Below are 10,525 nucleotides of genomic sequence, written 5' to 3'. Positions count from 1 at the left end.
TGTTATAGGATCGAATCCCAGCTCCCCCACTTGTCTACTTTATGACCTTGGGCAAGTCACTTAACTTCTCTGTGCCTCAGTTACCTCATTGGTAAAATGGGGATTAATACTGTGAGCCCCACATGGGATAACCTGATTACCTTGTAACCTCCCCCCCACCCAGTGCTTGGCACATAGTAAGCACTTAACAGATGCCATCATTATTTTTATCTACCCCTGCGCTTAGTATAGTGCTCAGTACATAGTAAGCTCTTAAAAAAAGGAGCCATTTGGCCCACGTCACCCAGTGGCAAATGGTAGAGATGAGATTAGAACCGGATCCCGTTTCCCAAACCTAAGCCCCACTGCTTCCTTAAGTGGTTCTTCTATCAGAAACCTTCACCTTGGATAGTTTAGGGTCAGCAGGTAGAACCGGAACTAGACCCCAATCTTCTTCCCAGAGCACTGCTCTTTTCATTGAACCACCAGCAAGGCTAGCTGGCCTCAAGGAAGTTGGCCTGCTGCTGCTGCTGCATTTCAAGGTTTGACCCTTCAGTTTGGACACCTGGGATTCAGATTCTTCGGCCGTCTGTGGAACCGTACCTTTTCTCTCAGATTAGGGCTAGGGGAGGGCCTGACTGGTCGCTCACGTATCATCGTTTCCCAGTTTTGGCCAGGAACGGCTAAATGCAATTGAGAACTTTCAGTCTTCCTCAGTTGTGGGTCGGGTGGATGACGTGGAAAAGACTCATTCATTTTGGGAGTGGTTTCTCTTTTTTTTTTTTTATTTTATAGATGAGTGAATGGAGCAAGGGTACCTGTAAATCACCTGTGAAGTCAATTAAAACTAAAGACACTCCAACACTCGGTTTCTCTTTGCCTCCTGGGTTCCCTGTGGGTGTGTGACGGTTTCCCAGGTCTGCCCCAACCACCCTCCCCACCTAGAAGAGATAAAGGGGAAAGGTCAGGCCCACCTTGCTGGGGAGAGAGAGTCTAGATCCGGGCACCACCGATGGTTCGGGGGGAAAATGGGAGATTTGCTTCGAAAGGGCTCCGTGCAAGTCCCACTGGCCACACCTTGCTCTCGCTCATAAAAATAAGCCCCATCCCCGGCTTTCCGAAAGGGTTTATTACGCCAACACGGCGTCTCCCGTAGAACCGGCTCCCGACACGACCGACGCCCGGAGGAGCCGTCGGAGGTCCCGGGATCCCCCGGCTGTCGAAACCGGCCGTACGGTCGGCACGAGGTTTATCGCGCGACCGACAGTCGGAGCTCCGGGTCGGAGGGACGGTCTCGCGGCGGAGGCGGACCTAGCCGAACTCCCGCCGCCGCGACGGTAACGGAGCCTGGGATGAAGGAAGGGGCTATTCCCGATTAGTCCGATCCCCGGGGCCGAGGAGTCGGAGGGCACGGGAAGGGGACCGGGCGTCTCGGCGCTCTCCGGGAGTGGCGATCCGGATTCACGCTGAGGCGACCGCATCCGTCGGGAGGGCGGCGGGGCCCGGGGGGAGGCAACGGACGACGCCGTTTCGCGACCGAGACGAGAGGCCCGTTTGCGTGTCAGGTGATTGTTTACTGCGGCAATCTGCCAGGCTTTTCAAGTGTACAGTGGCCGATCCCATCTAGTACCTTTGCGTCTCCGGGACGGGGTGGGGTGAGGGAGGGGAGCGCCGGACCCTGTGCCACCTACAGGGAGGAGCGGCAGTGCCATCTCCTGGATGTCTGTCAGCCCAGCAAGGGCCCGGACAGGCTTGGTTCACCTCCTGCCCCTTTCAGAGGTTAGGCGGAGTGACCGTGGGATTTCCTCCACCCCCCCACTTTGGCACATCCCCAAAACATCGTCTCGGCTCTTTCCCCCTCACCCGCTCCTCGGGACCCGCTCCCCGCCCACCCAACGCCTCCTCCCTCAGCGGGCCGGGGAGGCGATCTCCGGACCGGGGTCGGCCCCGCTCTCCCCCGCGCCGCTGGCGAGAGGCGTGGGCTTTCACAGGGCTCCGGTTGCCCCGGCGGTGGCGGCTCCGAGGACAGATGCGGGGGGAAGGTGCGCTCTGAGTGCCCCTCCCCCCCGGGGACGGGAAAAGCAGACAGGGCCTTCCGAGCCCACCGATCCCCCCCGTCACGGTAGGGCTGGCACATCGGGGATCCAGAAACCACTTCGAACCTACGTCCCAGAAACCACGCCAACGGGAAATGGAGGGGCTGCGGGGAGGGGCTCGTGCTCTCGATCCTAGAAGCGGGGCAAGAGAAGAGACTCTCTGATCTCCTGGCTGTGGATTTCATTTTCAGTCTGGTCCTCGGGAAAAGTGACTCTCGGAAGCCAGCGAGCCCGGGATGTCCCACGTCACCCCCACGGCCCCCTCTCCATCGGGGGTGATCCTCAAGAGGCCGGACGACCGTCGGCCGTACGGCTCTGGTCCGGGGCAGTCGTCGCCGTGACGCCGCAGTCCCCAAGAAAGCCGGGGCAGGCGGGGTTTGTGCGTCCCTTCGCGGAACCGGTAAAGATACCACCTTCTACGGGAATAATATAAAATAAAAACATCTGTTGGGCTTCTCTTGCTCTGTTTCCGAACTCATCGACTCCCAAGCGAAGAGGCTTGGCGGCTTCTGGGGAGTGAAATCCCGACCCCTTGTTTCCTCCGGACCTTTATCCGTCTGCGTCCACCCTGTGTGCTGTTGGAGGGGAGAGAGAGGCAGGATTGTAAAGGTGACATTTTCCAGGAGATACCTCCTCCTTCAAAACGCCTCCAAAGGGCCTCGAGGCTCAACGGCCAACCAGAGCAAGGATGACACCGTCCTTCCTTATCTGACAATTATTCTCCCCCCTCCCTTCAAAGCCTTATTGAAGACGTATCTCCTCCAAGAAGCCTTCCCCGATTAAGTCCTCATTTCCTCTCCTCCCACTCCCTTCCGCACTGCCCTGACTTACTCCCTTTATTCACCCCCCCCCCCCCAGGCCCACAGCACTTACGTACATATCTGTAATTTACATTAACGTCTGTTTCCCCCCTAGACTGTAAGCTTGTTGTGGGCAGCCCTCGCGAGTGCTCAGTACAGTGCTCTGTTTGCAGTAAGTGCTTAATAAATACGACTGACTGACAGCACCGCATGCGTCGGGAAGAAAACGGAGCGGGAAACCAAAGGGGCAACTCAGGCTCTGAAGAATCATCCAGATAAAAGGCAGACATTCAATACGGACTTTTCCAACTCAACTGGCGGTGAGGTTGCAGCCCCGACCACAGCGATTCGGGCCGCAGAAGACGGGACGAAGCCAAATAGGTTTCTTAAAATCTGATATCCTGCTCCCTGCCGTGGGCAACCGAACAGAACGTGCTGCGGTCCCCTGGAGCAGGAGCAGGGTGTGGCGCGGGGCGGGGAGAAGAGTGGGTCAGAGACGCTACTTACATTGCTTTGGTATCCTAAGGGCCTCACTGTCAGCTGACATCACCTGGTGCAGAACTCCTCGGAACTGGTAGAGGACCTTCAGGCTCTTTTCTTCACCCACGCAAGGATCGTAGAACCCGGGCAGGCCGGCCTGCAACAGATGGGGGAGGAGTACCCTGAGGACAACTGGCCTGTGGCCAAGTGACTGGAGCACGGGCCCGAGAGTCAGAAGGACCTGGGTTCCAATCCCGGCTCCGCCACTTGGTCTGCAGTGTGACCTTGGGCAAGTCACTTTAACTTCTCTGTGCCTCAGTTACCTCACCTGTAAAACGGGGAATAAGACTGGGAGCCCCATGTGGGACAGGTTCTGTCCCCCACCTGATTAGCTTGTATCTACCCCGGCACTTAGTACAGTTCCTGGCACATAGTAAGCGTTTAACCAATACCACTCCAGCTATCCTACCGCCCAGGGCTCAGGGCAGGGTGGGCGACTATCGTGACCTGAGGAGCGCCCGCTAACAGTGAGGGGGAGGGAAGGAAGGAGGGTTTCGACTCTGGACACGCAGCCGCTTCGGTCCGTGGAGGCTCCTCCTGGATTCTGAGCCGGCCCCAGATAGTTTGTACCTACCTGCACATTTCTCAGGGCAGACACTGCTGATCTTGGAGTCACCACAGTTGGGAAGGATTGAGGGTCACGAATAAATGCCCTGCTTTACCGGGCGATTAGTACGATGCTCTGCCTGCAGCAGGCACTCCATAAATACCATCCATTGGGAAGAAATGTCAAGGGTAGTGATAAATATTATTATTATTGTGGTATTTATTAAGGGCTTGCTAAGGGCCAGGCACTCTACTAAGCGCCGGGGGAGATACAAGGTAATCAGGTGGGACACAGTCCCTGTTCCACACAGGGCTCACGGTCTTCATCCCCAGTTTAAAGATGAGGTAACTGAGGCCCAGAGAGGTGACCTGCCTAAGGTCACAGAGCAGACACGTGGCGGAACCGGGGTTAGAACCCAAGTCCTCCAGACTCCCAGACCCCTGATCTACTCAGACCCAGCCCGAGTCTAGTCAGTGGACCAGAGCCAATCCATCGGAGGCCGGGGTCAGGCCCGGGGGCCGTATTTTGCTCACTACCGATGTAGCGTTCTTCCCTTCCCCCGAGTCTGCCTTCCCGGTTTTGCCAGAACGTGGTGATTCTTGAAGTTCTGAGTGCCAGAGGCAGCCATTTTAGTCATCATCGAAAGCATTTTATTGGCCTACTTTTTCTTGGCTCTGAAGCTGTACGCAAATTCAGGGTCAGTAGCCCCTGTGACTAAGCTAGAACTAGATGAGACCAGTTCTGAGCAAGGACACTGGGTTGGGCCCTGGGGACAGGAAGGGAAGGAAGGGGAGGAAGCCACAAAGTGCAGCGATTCGCTCCTGCTGGGGCTGAGACGTGTATTTTACCAAGGGAGTCGGCTCGGGGGGGCCCCACCCATTCCCGGTTTTCAGGCGGGAGCCCAGCGAGGGACCCGGGCGGCCTCGGACCGGCCGCGCCGGGCGGAGGAGCGGTTACCTTGGGGGCTTCCGTGAGGATGAGCTTCGAGTCTTTCACCAGGCACTGAAGGGGGACCGTCACGTCGATCACCTTCACTTTCTCGTTCTTCCGGCTCTTGTCATTGACGAACTTCCCGTACCAGGCGTTCACGATGATCAGCCCTGTGGCACACGTGCACGTACACAGTGACCCACGGGGGTCCCCTCCCCCGGGTCTGGACACCCGCTCTGAAGCCCAGCCCCCTCCCCACTAAAAGACGAACCCCACCGGCGTACCCATTCTCGACTCTTCTGCCTCAATGATCCTTCGGACGGATTCCTGCATTAGCCGAACCTGCCAAGGAGGGAAGAGAGGCCGTTAGCACGCTCTCTGGGTCCAAGCGGCCATGAACAGAGAGAAGAAACTGGAGGAGCGCACAACAGGTCAACGGGTTTAAAAAACCAAATCCCGACAGAGACCACGAGGGAGCTGAAAACCACGCGTGGAGACTGAGGATGCCATGACCCCCTCAGACGTCACAGTCCCCAGCCAACCAAGCTCTGCATCCTTCAGACTGCAAAGGGGGATCCGCTTCCACCAGTACTTACTTCGACAGTGTCCTCACCGGTAACTAGAGCACCGCCCAGGCTCGGGGAGTCGGAAGGACCTGGGTTCTAATCCCAGCTCTGTCACTTGTCTGCTGGGTGACCTCAGGCAAGTCACTTTACTTCTTTGTGTCAATTCCCTCGCAGGACCTGCTTACCTTGTATCCACCCTAGCACTGAGAACAGTGCCTGGCACATAGTGAGCGCTTAACAAACACCGTAAAAACCAACAGAATAGGGGTCCTAAACCTAGGGTCCACGTTGCCCCCTTTTTGCCTTTGGTGCCGCCACAGGTACACGGTTGCCCCGTGGTTCCCATAAGCCTTGGTGGTCCAAGAGGTCTCTGGGAAGAAATGTCAAGGGTAAGGATAAATAATAATACTATTGTGGTGTTGGTTACGCTCTTGCTAAGTGCCAGGAACTCTAAGCGCTGAGGGAGATACAAGGTAATCAGGTGGGACATAGTCCGTGTTCCACATAGGGCTCACAGTCTTAATTCCCCAGTTTACAGATGAGGTAACTGAGGCCCAGAGAGGTGAAGTGATGTGCCCAAGGTCCAGATCTGACTGCTGAGGCTCAGGGGCTCAGTCTGGATGGGGCGGAAGGGCTCGGGCCGTCCAGAAGTCTCCAGGAGCCGAGGTGATGCAAGCAGCTCCTGGGTTAAGGTGAGCAGGCTGGAGCCCTCTGTGGCATCACCAATCGGGGTGCGAGGAAAATCAGTAAGGCCCGGTCACTCTCCGCCGCGGCACCTTCTAGCCCCGGGGTGAAATGAGTGGCACAGCTGGGGGTCAGGGAGGATTCTTGTCCAAAGCCGTCCAAGGCTCAGGGCTGTTTAGGGCAAGGTGTGGGCAGGGGGTGGAGAGAGCAGGCTCGTTTCTCCAGGCATTGGGGCAGGCGGTGCTTACAACAGTGCTTGGCACATAGTAAGCGCTCAAAAAATACCATAATTATTATTACTATTATAATCCAGGCTGCTCCGCCACAAATGCCATAACATTCAGAGAGTGGGCCAATGGGGAATGGGGGTCGGGGAGAGGGGTCTGGCCCGATGCAGGGTGAAGGGGGTGCCCCCTTCAGCGGAGTTTTCAACAACACTCACCGCAGCCTCGGCCTCCTGCTTCTTCTGGAGAATGTCCGTGGCGGTGCTTTCCCTTTGCTTCTCCAACTCCCTTATGCGAGAAAAACACAAGGTGCTCGTGAGCTCCACGTTTTGCAGCAACGGTTCAATCAGGCCCTCTTGCTGGATTCGGGCCAAGGCCCGTTCTAGAGCCCGTTTGATCTTGGCTCTGCCGTTCTGAGGCCCCATCAGGCAAAGCCCGTCAAACGGAGGCCTTTCCGTTTAACCTACCCCATTCAAAACACCAGGACGCCCGGAGCTCTGTTCAGAAATCAGATCTCGCCCTCAGCTCCCCCGCTCCACGTCCAATCGGACAAAACCTCAACAGAACCATGGGAAAGTGAGAGGTTCAAGTCGCCAGGTGCGGGTCTCCGGGAACACCCAAGCCAGCACGATTCTCTTCCCACGGACAATACCTCGTCTTAGATGTCCTTTTCCTAGCAGAGAGCCCCCTCTCACTCTCAGTTTCATCCCTTTTAGGAGCAAGGCTTTGGGGTACTGGAGCTTTCGGTCAGTGAATTCTGAGGGCTCTGAGTCACAGTCAGTCATCAACCACTGGGGTAACCCGGGATAATGAGATTGGCACAGTCCCTCGTCCCACCACAGGGTTCACAAGTGGATGAAGAGATAGGGAGAGCAGGGATCTTACTCCAGTTTACACAGGAGAGGCACAGGGAAGTTTAGACAACTTGTCCCAGGTCACACAACCGGACAGTGATCTAGCATGAATCATCATCAGTGGCACCTATCCAGTGCTTACTAGGTGCAGAGCACTAAACTAAATGCTTGGAAGAGTACAATACGACACAGTTGGGAGACACGTTCCCTGCCCCACAATGACCTTACAGTCTAGAGGGAGGAAGACAGACATTTATACAATGTGTGACTTACAGATATGTATGTAAGTGCTGTGGGTTTGAGGGTGAGGCAAATATCAAACGCCCAAAGGTCACAGATCCAAGTGCATAAATGACGCAGAAGGGACAGGGAATCGGGGAAAAGAGGATTTAATCGGGGAAAAGCTCCTGGAGGAAATGCGACCTTTGTAAGGTTTTTGAAGGTGAGGAGAGTGGTGATCTGGTGCATATGATGAGGGAAGGAGTTCGGGGCTTAAGGGGAGGATGTGGGAAAGGGGTCAGAGGCGAGACAGATGAGATCAGGGCATAGTGAGTAAACTGGGGCTAGAGGAGCAGAGCGTGCGGGCTGGGCTGTAGTAGATCAGTGAGGCAAGACAGGAGGGGGTGAACTGACGGTGCTTTAAAGCCAGTAGTACGGAGTTTCTGTTTGATGTGGAGGTGGATGGATAACCATTGGAGGTTCTTAAGGAGTGGGAAGACGGGGACTAAATGCGCAGCAGAGACTGGACTATTTGGTTCCTCGGATGCCAACCTTCCCACTGTATCTCAATCTCGTCGCCAACCTCTCACCCACGTCCTGCCTCTGGCCTGGAACACCCTCTCTCCTCGTAGCCGACAATTACTCTCCCCCTCCCTTCAAAGTTTTATTGAAGGTACAACTTCCCCAAGTGGCCTTCTCCAATTAAGCTCTCCTTTCCTCTTCTCCCACTTCCTTCTGTGTCTTCCTGATTTTTCTTCCTGTATTCACCCCAGCTCCCAGCTCCACAGCACTTATGTACATATCTGGAATTTATTTATATTAATGGGTCTCCTCCTCTAAACTGAAAGCTCGTTGTGGGCAGGGAAAGTGTCTACTGTTATACTGCATTCTCCCAAGTGCTTAGTGCTCTGCACACAGTAAGAGCTCATAAATGCAACTGACTGACTGACAGGGTGAGGGGGCAGATGCAGTAGTCAAGGCGAGATAGGATGTGTGCTTGGATCAGTATGGTAGTAGTATAGACAGAGAGGAAAGGGCAGATTTTGGCAATGTGGTGCACAAAAGGATCTGGTGACAGATTGAATATATGGGTCGAATGAGAGAGATGAGTTGAAGACAACTCCAAGGTTACGGACTCGTGAGATACAGAGGATGGTCGTATCCTCTCCGGTGATGGGAAAGACCTGGGGAGAAAAAGGTTCACTAAGGAGTTTTGTTTTGGACACGTTTAGCTTGAGAGAGAGAGATGTCCTGAAAGCAGGAGGAAATTCGAGGCTTCAGAGAAACAGAGAGGTCGGGGCTGGAGATGTAGATGTGGGAATCAACTGCACACAGATGTTAGCTCTAGTCATGGGAGCAAAGGAGTGCTCCATGAGATTGAATGTGTATGGAGAATAGAAAGGGAACCAGAACTGAGCTTTGAGGGACCCCTATACTATCAAAGGTAGGGGGGAGAGGAGGACCCTACAGACGAGACCGAGAAAGAGAGGTCAGAGAGACAGGAGGAGAACCAAAAATGGGGAGTCAGGGGTCCTAGTCAACTCCCAGGTCCAGTTCTGCCACTGGCCTGCTGTGTGTCCTGGTGCTAGTCACCCAAGTGCTCTGGGCTTCAGTCCCCTCAAATAGATTGGGAGCCCTATGGTGAGCCCATTTGCATATATTTTTATTACGCTATTTATTTTGTTAATGAGGCCCCCTTGATTCTATTTACTGCGATTAATTTGTCTTGTTTTTGTCCATCTGTCTCCCCCAATCGGACTGTAAGCCCATCAATAGGCAGGTATTGTCCCTATCTGTTGCCCAACTGTACATTCCAAGCGCTCAGTACAGTGTTCTGTACATAGAAAGTGCTCAATAAATACGATTGAATGAATGAACGAATGGTGGGTCAGGGACTGTCAATCTCATTTCCCCAACACCCGTGTGATGTTTCGCAAGTGGGGAGTGCTTAGTAACAGACAAACTCGGCCTCCTGCCCTGCAGGAGTCGTCAGCTGGAAGGCAGATCCTGAACCAGGCCCGACTCACTTCTCTTTCTGAGCCCTGAGGTAGGGTCGGATGACCAGGCGGTGCATGGCGAAGTAGACCACCAAGGGTCCCACGGTGGCATAAAACACGGCGCTGGGCAGGAGCTGATCCGTCAGGTGGATGGGGAAGAAGTACGTCTGGCTGGCCCTGTTGAGCCTGGAAAACAGTGAGCGGAAGGGAAGCCGGGGGTGAGCTGTATCGTCAGACGTAGGACCGACTCCCATTCATTCATTCATTCATTCATTCATTCATTCATTCATTCATTCATTCGTATTTATTGAGCGCTTACTATGTGCAGAGCACTGTACTAAGCGCTTGGAATGTACAAGTCGGCAACAGATACAGTCCCTGTCCTTTGACGGGCTTACAGTCTAATCGGGGGAGACAGGCAGACAAGAACAATGGCAATAAATAGAGTCAAGGGGAAGAACATCTCATAAAAACAATGGCAAATAAATAGAATCAGGACCCACAGCCACTCTTTCCTGCCATGTCCACAGGCACACAGGTACTCTCCATCCACAGGAAGGAAGGGAGGAAGCGTTTTAAATCAACTAATTCTGGGGGTAAAAGCTGGGTCTCCCAGGGAAGAACGGTGGGGCCTGGTTTTAGGAGAGAGAGAAGTGGGGCTGTCGCCATTCTTTTTCACACTCTCTTCGGACTGTTTACACCCTATCCTGGGGAGGAGGAAATGGAAGCTCACACCCGGTGCTGGAAAAAGTTTGGGAAAAGCAAAATTCTCGGAGGGAGCAGGCTTCGTGGGACTCTGGTGCCATCTGCTGGCAAAACCGGAGATCACACTCCAGCCCGAGAACCAAGGGCTCAATGGAGGTTTGGCACCTGGACACCACATTCAAGTGAGAAATGTTTTGGGTTTTTTTTGGGGGTGGACACAGCTAAAATGAGACAGAAGAGTAACATTCTGGGAGTGCATTTTAGCCACTCATCCCAGATAGGAAACGGCTCACACAACAGACTGTTTGGAAGGGGGATTCTACAGCTGGGGAGGAACGGGGATACCCACGGCAGAGATGGAAACGGGACCCAGGAATTCCCTCC

The 10,525-nt window shown here is 54.5% G+C and overlaps 1 protein-coding gene across 1 annotated transcript in view; it reads right to left on the bottom strand.

Moving 5' to 3' along the window:
* Positions 1-1,087: 1,087 nt before the first annotated feature.
* The window catches only part of DNAJC11 (DnaJ heat shock protein family (Hsp40) member C11), a 69,204-nt gene continuing 59,766 nt past the window's right edge, over positions 1,088-10,525 (bottom strand). Inside the window, exons 11-16 of the mRNA XM_029065375.2 lie at positions 9,467-9,622; positions 6,585-6,654; positions 5,177-5,234; positions 4,920-5,062; positions 3,383-3,512; positions 1,088-2,650 (exon numbers count right to left, since the gene is read on the bottom strand). Coding sequence (XP_028921208.1) covers positions 2,625-2,650; positions 3,383-3,512; positions 4,920-5,062; positions 5,177-5,234; positions 6,585-6,654; positions 9,467-9,622 — 583 coding nt within the window. The 3' untranslated portion in view covers positions 1,088-2,624. The remainder of the gene's footprint in view (positions 2,651-3,382; positions 3,513-4,919; positions 5,063-5,176; positions 5,235-6,584; positions 6,655-9,466; positions 9,623-10,525) is intronic.

This window comes from Ornithorhynchus anatinus, chromosome 5 (assembly GCF_004115215.2).
Source record: "Ornithorhynchus anatinus isolate Pmale09 chromosome 5, mOrnAna1.pri.v4, whole genome shotgun sequence".
Lineage (NCBI taxonomy): Eukaryota > Metazoa > Chordata > Mammalia > Monotremata > Ornithorhynchidae > Ornithorhynchus > Ornithorhynchus anatinus.
The sequence above is the reverse complement of the archived record's forward strand: the minus strand, read 5'-3'. Positions and strand labels throughout refer to the sequence as shown.